This window comes from Bombus terrestris, chromosome 9 (genome assembly GCF_910591885.1).
Source record: "Bombus terrestris chromosome 9, iyBomTerr1.2, whole genome shotgun sequence".
NCBI lineage: Eukaryota > Metazoa > Arthropoda > Insecta > Hymenoptera > Apidae > Bombus > Bombus terrestris.
Genome location: NC_063277.1, coordinates 7,126,955 through 7,141,425, shown reverse-complemented (window position 1 = coordinate 7,141,425; position 14,471 = coordinate 7,126,955). Strand labels below are relative to the sequence as shown.

Sequence of the window (14,471 nt, the reverse complement as noted above, 5' to 3'; positions counted from 1 at the left end):
TCCAACAGCGCGATCTACGTTCGTTTTGTGTATTCCCAGAATCGGAAAACCTCGAAGCCACAGCGCAATTCGATTTCAATGCAAGGTCCGAAAGAGAGTTAAGCTTCAAAAAGGGAGATACCTTGACTCTATACACACAAGTCAGTAATGACTGGTGGCGAGGTGCCTTGGCCGGTAGAGAGGGGCTTATTCCCGATAAATATATTATGATCAAGATAAAGTAAGTGCGACTTAATCACGCAGTGGTGAATTACTTCCTTCGAGAATGTCTTCTGTTGAACCTAGTGGCTGAATTTAGCAATTCCAAAGGGAACGAAATTTGGATGACATATGCTTGCTTTTTAAGATAAAAGGAAAAGCTTCTTTATAGATTTCGCTGTTAGAAATGTTTTCTCAATATAATTTTCTTTTGATGAATGTATCTTCTTTCCCTTTTAGTTCTTTCCATGTGAATATCTGATTTGTCATATGATTATTGTTTATGGAACTATTATTATTTCAAAATGGGATATATGACTTCTTATGGAAAGAATTAAATATGGAGTAAGAAAGCACGGAGACTTGATTAATTCCACTGCTTTCAAATCCTTTTCGTTTTCGCATGATTATTCAGTATAAAGTCTTGTATCCACCGGCCACGTAAATGGTTCACAAACGTTTACGAATTCCTTGAGCGGTAGGTAAAGACGTAAAAATAAATGCTCATTAACATATTTAGTGTTCGTTAAATTGACCATACACCATTGGAATAATTTCGCTTATTTTAACGCAATATCCGTATATATTATAACATATGCTTTACAAAACAAATAATATTATTTAGATGCTCAATGATGCATTTGATAATTAACATCATTTTTATAACATTAAGTTGTTGGTAATCTCCACGACAGCAATATACATATTGCAGAGGGATTTTTCTAACATTCTTGTTGTAAGATTTAGGTTTTGTTAAACCTACGTTGAAATTTATTATAATTCATTGTATAATTCTTCCAGGCTCAAAAAGTTTCTTTATAGATCCAGGAATGCTTGTCATGCAGCTCTGCTTGCCTATTTCCTTATGTAACTTCATTTTATAAAAATACTTGTATCTTTTGTTCAGGGACGAAGAACGTGAAAAGGAACTCCTGAAGTCGTCGAGTGAAGAATCAATGCGAAGAAGGACTTCAAGCTCTGCCGATAGTGTTCTTTCAAGTAACAATTCACCGCTGATGGGACCGTCTGGAAATCCGACTACTTGGCCCTCTAGCACTACGTCCGACGTGCAGTCAACCGCAAATATAATCACAACAGACAATAGCAGTAACAGTGGTGTTATTCCAGCAGTCGTGACAAATGTCCCTTGCATCTCAGCACAACCAATCATCAGTCGAGAGGTACTGGAAACTACCGTTTAGTATTAATATATCTTGTTCGATTTTTTTTCTTTTCATACATTCGTCTGCTTGTACATTTTCTGCGACGCACTCGGAAGATTTTTGAACTTTTAAGCACAAGTGCATGGCTATTGTGCTGTAATTCGTCTTTCTTAAGTGCAGTAGCAGCGAAAGATTGGAATGCACATTTTAAAGACGCAGACTTGTTGCCTGTACACCACACACATTTAATAGAAAAGCAGCATCGCTTTATGTCGTGGGATCATAAATCTGTTACAAAGTCTCTTCTTTGTTCAAATGGATATAAGATTATAAATAACCACATTAATTCGGAAATTTTGTGGAAATATAATGGAAATTTTATAAGAACCAGTATCGTTATTGTTTTTTTTTTTTATACTTTAAAAGGGTCGCTGGATTTTTTATGATAGATTTCGTTGGGTTCAGAATCTGTGATCTTTTAAGATTCGAAGATTTTCTCTCACGCTATAGTAAGTTCATAAAATAGGAGACATGAACCTAAGGCTATTGTTAAGTTTAATTTACTTCGAAATAGTACTATTTCAATTAGCTGTAATCATTTGTATGATATATTTGTAAATAAAATAGAAATATATACATGTTTGTTGCTGCATGTGCCTTGGTCTCTTTGTCTTGTGTCGCCTGTATCCTTTTTGTTGTCTTGCGTCATGTACTTTTTTTTTCATTTTTTATACTGATTACGACTTTCGATGTTAATAGTTGGGATGGTTTTTCCAGATATACGTTTAGTCAGCTTTTAGTTGACAAGAAAAGTTTCACATACATAGGTAGTGGGCGAAACGGACTAAAAACTGTTCGATAAAACTGCTGCCAAGTGTCGTGTGGTTCTGTCATTTGTGTTTTTCGTTTCGTTGAAGGAGTGCCTCTGTTTAACAGTTCAGTTGGTTTGTGAATCCTAGCATTCTGTAAAACAATTTCAGTCTATAGATGAAACCAAAATGGAATGCTACTCGCAGAGCCTACTTCTCCAGCGGATATTCTTTTGGCTTGAGGTGAGTAAACAAGTGTCTCACCCACCCAGATCAGTTAATAATTAACTTCGTCGTTGGCATCTCTAGACAGATAGGTATCAGTGCAAGGCTGTTGTCACGTTTACATGTTTGCCTGCTTGTATTCATCCTACTCATTGCCAGTTTTACGAGCAGTTTTTAATTCTACCTTGGTATGAATATTGTTCTTATGCACTTGTGTTTATTCATTTCCTTCTTCCCATATTAATGCATGCAGATATCCACTTTAATCATTTATATAAATATTATACCTTCATATTCTTGTACACGCGTCTAAAACCTGCAAATTACTTCTGACCAATTTATGAGATATTCTAAATTAGAAGATTCAAAAATTTGATTTCAACTATTAATTGACTTATATTTACAAAATAATATAAAATAAACATGTAGGTATTATCTACATTAAAAAATTGTGGAAGTCACTAAAATTAAATTGAACCGTTTTCAAGATTATTTTATAAAATCCGCAAAAAATTAATCATCTAAATTAGAATATATCTCTCATTATTATTTACTGTATTATAATTTTATCTTTTCTCTTCTTTTTATAATATGTATCACTTATTTTAGAGAATGAAAAATTTTCTGTGTTATACTTATTATCTATGTGGGATTTAGTTCAATAATTCTTTTTAAACATATTTTGTTCAATTAAAAAGTAGTAGGTTCTTACTATAGCTATTTATAATATAATAAATATAAATTGTAAAAATAACAATTTGTAACAAAATTCCAGGGCACTACATACGCAATAACAACACAGAAAATAATTTACATTTCATTGCAACAAACGTGGTTGGTAATTTGGAGAGCGTCACTAGTTTCCCATTCACTACGTAACAAAACATTTCACCATAAATGCTTCTTTAAACGTCTATATTACAATCTACAATAGTTTCACGTTGTTCAACTATTTTCAGGAATGTGCATCTCGAGTAGCAAAGGTATCGACACCAGAAAAAGAGAAGCATATCTTCGTTTCTGATCATCGTGCAGACACAACGCCAGTCATTATTAGTAATAATGCTGAAAACGAGAAGATATCAGACTTCAGCGAGTCATTACAACAACGCAACGAAGATACTAGCGAAGAAGCAGAACGTATTTCCTTGATGAGCCTAGACGGCGGATCAAAGCGTGGAACAAGTAGAAAACAACACTGGAAATCACAAAGCATGGGTGATACTGTGCAGCAGACTGCGAATTCTCTTCAAACAAGCAATACTATCTCTCAAAATGAAGAACCTCAGGAACAGCCGACGTTTTCTGCGAATCGAGAGCTTTGGCAAAGACGAGCGACGTCGCAAACGCAATTGAACCCGCCTGCGCCTCCTAATCATAAAATTTTCCGTGCCTCCCAAGAATTCCGTGAAATGCGTCAGAAACATACACCGGATTTGGTAATGGATCTGCCTTTATCGGCACAGGATGCGAGTAAAAAGTCTGCTTCATCGAGCAGTCTAAGCAGCTCTGACGAAGAGACGCCAACTCAGCCATCTCGTGCCGAAGCGGCTACATCGCCAACGGGCGGTCCTGAGTCCCCTGACATGAGCACAGCTGCAGAACGATTCGCTAAACAGAACCAATGCACTCTAAAGAAAAATACCAAGTCGAATCCTGACGCGTCAAAGTTAAAACGTATGGAGACCGAACACGATCCCGAACAAGAGTCTGAGGAAATTGTTAGGTCGACAAGTTCCAATCAGATCTCGGATTCAATGCCTTTGAGATCACCTCTTCCACCACGTTCGACCCCCAAAATAGTGGCGAAATTTGCAGATATGCACCTAACAGGCGGCAGCCAGGTGTCCTCGTTCAAACCGCAGATAAAAGTGAAGCCAACAATTCTCAGAAAACCGGTGTTACCATTCCCACATCCGCACATGAGTCCTGAGCTCGCGAGGAAAATCGAGAAACAAGCGCAGAGCGCCGAACAAACCAATTAATTGCTAACCCAGGGTATTACAGAGAAGTTTTTAGCAGCGAGGAAATATTTATTTTCAGCAACCCATGCGTGTTTGAGTAAGATTTCCAGACGCGTAGATTTGCCACTGACTTTCCATTGACCAGTTACTCCGCCCAAATCGCAAGGACACGAAGTGTGTTAGTTACAGTACCCAAAAAAAGAAAGGAAAGCCGGACAGCATCGTTCCTTGATATGGAACGGGTCACGTGAGTTTAGTTTCAGCCAGTGAACGTTGCGTATAAAAGGTCTGATGCTGTCCTCGGGCCGAGTTTATTTTTTCTACGACTATTTTCCATTTTCGCATAATTTTTTTACCAAATGACCCGCGAAACGATGTTTCTAGTCATCGAGCGATGATTGAAAAACGATGCGAGAAATGTGTGAGCGAGAAAAATACATCGAAAAAGAAAAAACAAAAAAAAGAATATAATTTCGAGATTAAGTAGTTTTTCGTCGATAGAGCGAGAGAATGAGAGCGAGAAAGCGCGAACGAGAGAGCGAGAGAGATAAAAGCCAGATGATTTTGTACGTTGGACGATTTGTAATTTATTGCAAAGAATATTTCTTCTCAACGTGTTATCAGTATAATGTTTGCAACAAACGTATTTGATGTTCCTTTAAAAACGCACGCGAGTAAGTATGAGTTTTAAACAAAACAAGAAAAAAAGAAAACCTTTTTTAGGAATTAGTTTCTTAAGAAGAATGAGTGAGATGATTTCGGGATTTAAATCCCGAGCTATTATTATTATTATTATTATTATTATTATTATTATTATTATTATTATTATTATTATTATTATTATTATTATTATTATTATTATTATTATTATTATTATTAATATTATTATTAATATTATTATTATTATTATTATTATTATTATTATTATTATTATTATTATTATTATTATTATTATTATTATTATTATTATTATTATTATTATTATTATTATTATTATTATTATTATTATTATTATTATTATTATTATTATTATTATTATTATTATTATTATTATTATTATTATTATTATTATTATTATTATTATTATTATTATTATTATTATTATTATTATTATTATTATTATTATTATTATTATTATTATTACTATTATTATTATTATTATTATTACCATTAAACATTAGTAATATGTCACGGACGTCTTTAATAAGAATTATAACGACAATGATGTTCGATATATTCGAGAATAATAAGTGTACAATAATGCACGAGTATTTAAACAATTCGACGTCAGTTCTAGGTATGTACCAATAATTCTACTATGACAAAAAAAAATTCAACGAAATCAGAAGAAAGCGATGTAACACCTCGATGTATTCATGCCCTTCTTCCCTATAACCAATTTAAAAAAAAAGGAAAAATCGAAAAAAAAAATCATTGTACTCGTTTATCGAAGTAATATGCATACAGTATACTTGATACTCTGTGCAAGCATTTTACGAATTATACTTTGAGTGGAAAACTAATGGGACGCGTTATAAACAATCGTGATCCATAAAGTAACGAGTGATGCAAATTCAATTAAGATTGATTAACATAATACTCTTTATAGTTACTGATCAAATATTAGTACGAAATATTATCACATTATACCCACCGCAATAAGAAAAATACCAAAGCCAATGAATTATTGCCTCCCTCTTTCCCCATTTTTCTGATTGTATCATAATATTCGTTGAACGAACACAAAGCTAAAACTTGAGTTTTCTTAACGGTGCGTTCGTTTTTATATACATAGTTCATACATAGTGAGAGTTGCGCTTTTACAATCGTTTTCTTTTGTATAACTACTCTCATGTTGAATTGTTAGCCCCATGAGAATTCAGTGTAATTTAACGTGTAATTTAATGTTGTTACGTATTTATGTCAATTTGCCCCATCGTACAGATACAAGAGCCTAATTTGACTATTTTTCCGTTACGGTTACTGATATTAACTTCAATAAAGAAACTTGCAGGCTGCATTGTGACCATTTCTGCAACAAAACCTAATCATGTTCCTAAATCTAAATTTGTGTAACTTTTATAGGTGTTGCGGTAAGTAAATTTCTTAGTGCTTGCTCTTTTGTTTTTATTATTAGGAGAGTCCCTGAATTTTAGTTTGATGATAACATTGAATTATGACTGCAATTTTAAAGAAAATTTATGCGTCACTTTGGAAGAAATTTAACATGTCTATAATTTTTTAATATTACTCGAATTATTTTTCCTGATAAAAATAATTTTTGAAAAAATGATAACTGGAAAAATAACTTTTCCAGTTACTTGCTCCATTGCAATCAAGAACCATTAGATGATCATTGAAAGCTAACTTGAAATAAAAATATTTATAAAACTAGTGAAAAATGTAGAAAAACAGGTAACAAATCATTTATTTTTGGCAGGCCTTTTACAAGTATCCTGCACGTTGAATGCAATAACTTAAATGAACATTTACATAAGATTTTCTTTGTTAAATGTAAAAAAACGTATCAAAACTACAATTTCCTGTGCATCGATGTTTATAGAGCGCACGAAATTTAAATGGAGAAATACAGTATTTACACCTAATGAGTAAGTAACTAATGGTCAATGAGAATACATAATTAAATACATAAGGACGGCTGATAAATCAGCTGATGTCAGCTTTTGTATATAACTACATACATGTTCTTTGCGAAAAGGTAAAGATGAGATTGTATTCATTGCGTATGCATGTTTATTAACGCTAAGCTTGAAAGAATTTCTCAACAAATCACGTATCAAGTATTAATATTCACGTCCTCATACTTTTATCAGATTCAATTGTTTCGTTTTTGATACTATGTGTCCCTCTCGGTTTTCCCTTCGGTAAAAAAAATGTGGTTAGTTTTTGATAATTACAGCTTCGAAAAGTTATTAAAAATACAATGTTAATCCTTGTATTTCATACTTGAACTTATTCCAGTTTAATGGTTTCAATGCCAATACACGATAAATATTTTCAAACATGGAAATTGATGAAATAGTAAGAGACATTTTTGGGTCAGATATATTCTTAGAATCTACTGATAGAAAATCTAGCAATGAAAGTGAAAAATCTTCAAGGTATTTTTACTACTCGATCGATTTATTCATGTATTAATTTATCATAATTAATAGTTTTTGAAATATATGCATTAACATTTTAGGATAGCTCATAGTTTAGATTCAACAAATAGGTACATTGAAAGTGCTCTTTTAAAAGATGCTCCAGAGAAAAATGTAGAAGACAAAAGAATTGGCAGAATTGGACCAAATGTTGTCAGATTTGACATAACATCATGTCTAGGATTATTCATAATTTCTCCTGATAAGCTTACTCTTAATAGCAAAAGTACTTTTAGCACAATAAGAGCAAATACAGCGGTATATCAAGGAAAATGGATGTATGAAGTTCAACTTAGAACCAAAGGTCTCATGCAAATTGGTTGGAGTACAGTTAATTGTACATTCACTCAAGAATCTGGTGTTGGTATGTTGATATTTCTGATAATATAATTTAAGAATTTAACTCTATCTTATAGAATGTATCTTTATTAGGAGATACCATTAATTCATATGCTTATGATGGAAACCGTGTTAGAAAATGGAATGCAGCTACATTTACATATGGAGAACCATGGCATACAGGAGACATTATTGGATGTGCGTTAGACTTAGAAAATGGAAATGTTGATTTTTATAGAAATGGTAGATGTCTTGGACGAGCTTTTGAAAATATATCAATGGGTGCTGGTTTTGCATATTTTCCAACAGTAAGTCTTGCACTAAAAGAAGGTTTAACAGCCAATTTTGGATCCACACCAATGCACTATCCTTTAGAAGGATATGAGCCATTACAAGCAATTCCAAAACAAGAAATACATCAAGCTGCACTTTTATTCAAATGGTTTTTGAAAATAATAGAACAGATAGATACAAGACAAAATATGAACAAAGAGAGTGATATAAGCAAAGAGATTATACACAAAGAAAAGTTACATAATGAAGATATGAATGTACAGACCTATTTAATGTGTCTTTCAAATTGCGTTTTAAAACATATAGGACCTTTAGTTTCAATACCCTATGTTACGGAATATATTGTAGTTCCTTTTATAAGACATCTTTCGGAAACAGAAACTTCTTTATTGTCAACATGTTTAGATTTATTATGGACATTTCTTGAAGAGCATGAACTCAGGATATGTTTAGAAACTATTGTCGTTTTTTTACTGTCTGCATTCAGACATGTATCTTACTTAGTTGAATATTCTGATCAGTGTAAGAACGTGCTTCTTCTAACAAAACTTTGTCAACATATATTAACGCGTCAGTATTTATTGCAACATTTACTCTTTGATAAAGTAAGGCTTCCAAATTTTTTGAATGTTAAACCACCAGATAAAAAAGGATTGATTGACATAGTTAGTAATGTATGGTGGGAAACAGATCCTGTAGATTTAACAGTTGAAGCTAATAAAGAAAGTTACTTAGAAGCTTGTCAACAAATTAAAACTACAATCTCTGGTACGGTCAATTTTAAGCGTTTTTGTTGTATAATTTTTAATATTTTTTATTTATAATTTGTATTTTACAGAACTAGAAACATTACAAGTACAACTTTTAATAATTCTTCTTGACAATTCTGATGGTAATGAAAGAAGACCAACTTCAAGAACTATATTTTTAAGAAAATTTAAGCGTTTTGTTCCTATAGCAAGTAGTGTAAGTAATGGACTATTAAACTTTCGATAATTAAACTATTTTATTTAGCATTATGTCTTTGGTCAGTATTTCTACAGATAATAATCAATAACTTCAGAATCCGACACCGATTACTCTTTGTTGTATTTATCGACTTCTGATCGCATTCAAAATTTTATGGGATGCCGAAGTTAGAACATCACCTGTTTATGTGCCTTCCAGGTAAAATTTTATTCAATATACTTTCAATATTAATAACATCTTTTTTTTTATAAATTGGAATGAACAGGGTATTTTACGATGGATCGATCGACTACTCCAGAATCGAAAGACTGGGTGGATTAGTGTCTCATTTGAACAAGATGCACAGAGGTGAACTAACACAACTGTTAGGGTCTGAACACCAAACAATTGTTACAATGGATCAAACTCAAGAAACATCTCATTCATATAGGATGGCACTTGTTCGAATGAACAACATGAATTCACTAGATGAAGGAAGATCAATAATCCTTGATACATCATTACCCATGAATACTGCAGATCCAACTACATCTTTGCTTGAATTACTCGATAGTATTATTTTATTTTACCATCTAGTAGCAAAGGAGCCATTGGAAAAAGCGGCTCTTCTTAGGAATAGCATGTTAGAATATATTTCTGCCAATCAAAATATAAAAATACGACTAGAAGAAGTTAAACAGAAAGAGAAGCTTGAATCTGTGTCAATCGAGCAAGAATTACTCAGATCCATTAACGTTTTCAATGCTAAGTTAATAGAACAGGGAAGACATATGGCGTGGATTCGTGCTGCTGTTTATTCAAAGGAGAAACAATCACAACTAGCATGGCTTCTAAAAGTGGTCACGTTGACTTTGACGAACGCCAGCTTAGAAGGAAACATGTTTAGTTTTGTCCCGGATTTTTACGTAGAAGCATTAACCGACTTGTGTGTTGGTTTACGAAGTCATATGCATCCAACAGCACATATTGAACAAATTCCAGATTACCAACAAATGTTTTTGAACATAGCTAAATTTCTTTGTGATCATTTTATGGACTCTCGTATAGTAAACGTAGATTCCAAGAGTACGTTACTTTTGACGCTAGCTGGATTCGTGTTCAATCCACTTACATTAGAAGCTATGGAAAGTGTACCAGAAGAGAGTCGAATAAAACTTGTCACGAATTTATTGAAATCATACGAAAAAAGGGCATGGGCAGAGTCAAATTGGATTTTAGTCAGATTTTGGCAAGGTAATGGCTTTGCCTTTCGATATAAAAGAAGCCCACATCTTTTGAAAAGAGTCGGACCAAAATTATATCAAGAAGAATCAATTTCTCAACCTAGAAGTACGTAATTGTTGTTTTCAGTAAATGCCTTAAAAATTGGACAATCAACGAGCTTACTAGTCTCTGTTCTTTAGAGCCATGTCCGTCCATTGTGTACCAAGGCCATGTAAGGGATGTATTATTGAAAAATCCTCAAGACACGACAGCGTTCTTAGATCCTTTACTGAATTTGCTGAACTGGACTTTCTCCGAGTTTATTGGAATGGTTCAAGAGATTCATAATGTTTCATGCAGGCCCGAAAGAGTTTTCATTGAATCTAGACAGCTAAAAATTTGCGCCACATGTTTCGACTTAACGATTTCGCTATTGAGAGTTTTGGAAATGATCATCACTATCGTTCCGGATATCTTCAATAATTTACCACAGTCTTTCAGTGAAAATCTGTTGTTTAGATTGTGCCAAGTACATGTTTCTATGCTATTAATGTCTTTATACTTTACTTAACATATAATTATCATTACATTGTTATTTTTAGTTACTTTGTCAAATTTTAAATAGAATTAGTTCACAAACTAGTTGCTTCCAACATGTTGTGTTATTGGAAATCCCAGATTTAGAGTCGGTGGATCACTACCCTATATTAGCAGCAGTTACAGGTATTTTGTTGGCATTACTGAATGATGATATGATCAACTCTAAATGTAAGTATCGTTTTTAATTACAAGTAAAGAAGGTATATAGACAGAATTCAACGTAAGAAAAATATGAATTTTATTAGCAAAATCCATAGCAGAAGTACCAAGGATTACTCAAACCCTATTGATAGAGCCGAGTTTTCAAATGAGCACTCTTTATTTCTTGTTAGGAGATTCAAAAGTTGAAGATAAGCAAGGAGGAAATATAAAAAGATTTTCTTTTTCAAATTGTAAGTATAAATAAATATATAGCATGATATATAAAAAATTAGCGCACAACTTTTTCTAAATTAAATTTTTGTAGATAAAAATGACGTAACGGAAGAAGAAATTGAAAAAGTGAAAGGTATGATAGAATATTTAGACGAGTGTCGTGCTATTTTACCAAACTCAAAAATTTCAAGCGATAATGGTGATATTTGCACAATATGCTATGCACAACCTATAGCAGTAACTTTTAAACCTTGTAATCATCAAACATGTCGTATTTGTATCGACCGACATCTCTTAAACAGTAGATTATGTTTTTTTTGTAAAGTTATAATCGAGAAAGTCATAGACCTTTCTAGTAACGTGTTACACGATTTTAGTAGTGTAATTACGTCCTCGAAATAATCCATGAAATCGTGTTGACGATATAACATAATCATGAAAGTAATTATAAAAATAAATTTCTTGTAAAGACTATGATAAGATAGATTCTGAAGAAAAGTAAACAAATTGTATAAAATGTTATGTAAAATTTTATTTATTTAATATTATTTTGTATCACTCTATCTTAAAGATTTATGAATGCAGTACAAAAATAAAAAATTATAAATTTTAGTCTTTATATAGATTTTCTGCCATAATATAACAAACATACCATTATATTTGCATATGTATCAGTCTTTCCTGTTTCCTATTATAATTAAAATATATCAATGAATATTAAAATATTTAGCTAAATTATAACAATTATAAATCACAGGACATTATGATAAAATTATTATACAAGCATTTATAACATTTTTTCTTTTCCTTATTAGTAGTTTACACAAATTTTTCTTGTGTAAAATATTTTAAAACCTCAAATCATATAAGATATACTAAGTACATAGATTTTCTTTTAACTGTCTAAATCCAGTTACTAATGAACTTTTGTTAGGTTTTATATTCAAATCTTCTGTTGCTTCTGTAAGTACAACACCAGATATAAACACACCAAGCGCAGTAATGAAAATTGCAAAAAATATTAACAGTCGATCTTTATTTAAATGTAGTTCTGAATCTTTCAAAAGTGTACTCTGAAATAGGCAAATTCCTGGGAAGATAAACATAAAAGCTGCTGACAATGCGCCCAAAAAATTAATAACTGGTGAAATATCTGGTACTAGTACCGCAATTACTAAAGACAGTATATACCAGATCAATGTAATAAAAACTCTAAATTTAATAGAATTACTGTCCATTCCTAAAAGACTTAAGAGCGCATCACGGCCACAATACAAGACAATTGGATATGTAGTAAAATTTTTGATTGCTATGAATATAATCCCTAAAGTGAGAATTATACTTTTGTCTGCATAGCCTTGAAGAATATCACTGGGCACTTTTCCAGCACCAAATGTCGCATATCCAAAAATACCAACTACTGTGTAAGCAGTAAAACAAATAATCATGCTTATTATAGCACATAATGTAAATTTTTTAAGATTGCGTTCTTTCATACAAGCATACATTGGTATTGCTGTCATATGACTCTGCAAATATAAAAATCATTTGTAAGAGTGAAGCAATGAGTTAAAACCACAACATTCTTAAAAATAGGATACCTGGTATGCGAAACAAATTATTGGAATTATTTGAAGTGCCTCATATTCGTTGTCTGGCCATATTTTCATAGAATTAATAGGATACACAGTATTTGTAAAATATTTATAGACTATTAATGCTATTACATATAAAATAGTTATGCAACCAATAGAACTAGCATAGCTTAGAACATCCAATCCTTTAAAAAAGCATAAAGGCAGTATAAATAAACTACACGTCACAGTTGTGACAAATGTTCTGGACATATACCTAAAATATTAAACTGGTTAATAAAAAACAATAATATTAATACAAAAATATTCCAATATATACTTTCATTTACCATGTATAACAATAATCAAGTCCATAGTATGTTGCCAGAATTCTATCAAACTGGTCACCAATAATTATTAAAAATGTTAAGCAACATCCAAAACTATATATCACAATACAAAGTGCACATAGAAACAATGATTTTTGTCCATAAAAATTAGCAAACATATCTTGCATAGTGCAGGTATTTGTAATGTCACTACAATTGGCTAGAATGACAAGTGTAGCAATAATAAAGATGAGTGCAACAAGTTGCACGTTAATAGAACTGACTAATCCTCCAGCTCTATCAAAGGCTTGTGGGAAATTTAAAAGACCAGCTCCTAAGGTAGCATTCACAATTAGAAAAATTGTACTTAATATGCTGGTCCCTGCAAATATTACAAACAATTAATAAAAAATATACAATACATTTCATTTCCTTAAATGCTTAAATATAAAAGCAAAATTTACTATCGAACATTATTTTGACATATACATAGTAGATAAATTAAAATTATTAGAAAAAATCAATGACAGATGTGTCTTATTTATGTTTGAAGAAAAATTAGAAACTGTATTATAAAGTAAAATAATAAACACAATACCTGATCGAGCATTTTCAGTATTAGGAATAGACGAAGGACTAGGTGCAGTGCATAATAACATATCATTGGTGATAAGTCGTTCCGTATCCCCTATTAAATAATTCATGATGATGTTTGCAATCTGAATGGTTATTCCTGATTAATAAACTATCCAAGTTTTATCTGGGATAATGCATTTCTTCAAGTAAAAAGAAAATTTATCAGTAATATCTAAGACTAGATAATTAGATTAAAGTTCGTTAGAAAATAAAATTATGTTCGTTACTTTAATGGTCCAATTAATAACATTGTTATTTTAAAAAATATATTACAAGTACATACTTTGTTTCAATTATTGGTGAACTTTAAACCTTCCGACTTGGAATTGCCAATTGAATCCGCATGATGTCGCCGTGTTAACTTTGATTAAACTTACTACTAAACTCGAAACCTTGTTAGATGATAAATTATAGTACTTCGGACATTCTTTCTTATTTAAAGCCAATTGACAGTTTAACATATTTAAAAATAATAAAGTTTGTTATTTTATAATTGTAATAATATAATATGTTATTTTTAATATTTTATATTTTATAAGAAAATCTTTATTTAAGATAACATGATAGGTACAAAATATCAAGTTTTATAAAATTGAATGAATGGGTAAAATAATATATAGAAAAATAAA

The 14,471-nt window shown here is 31.6% G+C and overlaps 3 protein-coding genes and 1 long non-coding RNA gene across 17 annotated transcripts in view; 2 read left to right on the top strand and 2 right to left on the bottom strand.

Annotated features, from left to right (window-relative positions):
- The window catches only part of LOC100649298 (SLIT-ROBO Rho GTPase-activating protein 1), a 42,141-nt gene extending 37,391 nt beyond the window's left edge, over positions 1 to 4,750 (top strand). For all 11 annotated transcript variants that reach the window (XM_012311848.3, XM_012311842.3, XM_012311846.3 and 8 more), the window contains 3 exons: positions 40 to 220; positions 1,106 to 1,379; positions 3,355 to 4,750. In XM_012311848.3, coding sequence (XP_012167238.2) covers positions 40 to 220; positions 1,106 to 1,379; positions 3,355 to 4,380 — 1,481 coding nt within the window. In that variant the 3' untranslated portion in view covers positions 4,381 to 4,750. The remainder of the gene's footprint in view (positions 1 to 39; positions 221 to 1,105; positions 1,380 to 3,354) is intronic.
- A 720-nt stretch (positions 4,751 to 5,470) lies between these two features.
- Positions 5,471 to 11,922, top strand: LOC100649507 (E3 ubiquitin-protein ligase RNF123). Of its 3 annotated transcripts, none has more exons than XM_048409007.1 (12): positions 5,471 to 6,452; positions 6,800 to 6,968; positions 7,342 to 7,481; positions 7,565 to 7,887; positions 7,956 to 8,924; positions 8,995 to 9,122; positions 9,220 to 9,323; positions 9,391 to 10,454; positions 10,529 to 10,857; positions 10,931 to 11,096; positions 11,174 to 11,320; positions 11,395 to 11,922. In XM_048409007.1, the coding sequence occupies exons 3-12, from the start codon at positions 7,384 to 7,386 to the stop codon at positions 11,703 to 11,705; spliced, it is 3,639 nt and encodes a 1,212-aa protein (XP_048264964.1). In that variant the 5' UTR covers positions 5,471 to 6,452; positions 6,800 to 6,968; positions 7,342 to 7,383; the 3' UTR covers positions 11,706 to 11,922. The 3 variants fall into 3 exon arrangements, with proteins under 3 accessions (XP_048264964.1, XP_048264963.1, XP_003397655.4); XM_048409006.1 differs by having other exon boundaries at positions 6,800 to 7,078; XM_003397607.4 differs by lacking the exon at positions 5,471 to 6,452 and having other exon boundaries at positions 6,796 to 7,078.
- LOC125385694 lies at positions 7,096 to 7,454 on the bottom strand. Its single transcript, XR_007225248.1, has 2 exons — positions 7,327 to 7,454; positions 7,096 to 7,239 (listed from the first exon to the last, which is right to left on the bottom strand). It is a non-coding gene; the product is annotated as an uncharacterized LOC125385694 (long non-coding RNA).
- On the bottom strand, positions 11,811 to 14,302 carry LOC100649630 (putative sodium-coupled neutral amino acid transporter 7). Of its 2 annotated transcripts, none has more exons than XM_003397609.4 (5): positions 14,070 to 14,302; positions 13,805 to 13,982; positions 13,228 to 13,588; positions 12,905 to 13,154; positions 11,811 to 12,832 (listed from the first exon to the last, which is right to left on the bottom strand). In XM_003397609.4, the coding sequence occupies exons 2-5, from the start codon at positions 13,908 to 13,910 to the stop codon at positions 12,179 to 12,181; spliced, it is 1,371 nt and encodes a 456-aa protein (XP_003397657.1). In that variant the 5' UTR covers positions 13,911 to 13,982; positions 14,070 to 14,302; the 3' UTR covers positions 11,811 to 12,178. The 2 variants fall into 2 exon arrangements, with proteins under 2 accessions (XP_003397657.1, XP_003397656.1); XM_003397608.4 differs by having other exon boundaries at positions 14,126 to 14,302.
- Between the last annotated feature and the right edge of the window lie 169 nt (positions 14,303 to 14,471).

Excerpts from the sequence above, each read along its gene's own strand:
- LOC100649507 (XM_048409007.1), top strand. The coding sequence starts at position 7,384 with ATGGAAATTGATGAAATAGTAAGAGACATTTTTGGGTCAGATATATTC. Across the intron at positions 8,925-8,994 it reads AATTAAAACTACAATCTCTG|AACTAGAAACATTACAAGTA; the intron begins GTACGGTCAATT and ends TGTATTTTACAG. Across the intron at positions 10,455-10,528 it reads ATCAATTTCTCAACCTAGAA|AGCCATGTCCGTCCATTGTG; the intron begins GTACGTAATTGT and ends TCTGTTCTTTAG.
- LOC100649630 (XM_003397609.4), bottom strand. The coding sequence starts at position 13,910 with ATGAATTATTTAATAGGGGATACGGAACGACTTATCACCAATGATATG. Across the intron at positions 13,155-13,227 it reads CTTGATTATTGTTATACATG|GTATATGTCCAGAACATTTG; the intron begins GTAAATGAAAGT and ends TTAATATTTTAG. Across the intron at positions 12,833-12,904 it reads TAATTTGTTTCGCATACCAG|AGTCATATGACAGCAATACC; the intron begins GTATCCTATTTT and ends TTATATTTGCAG.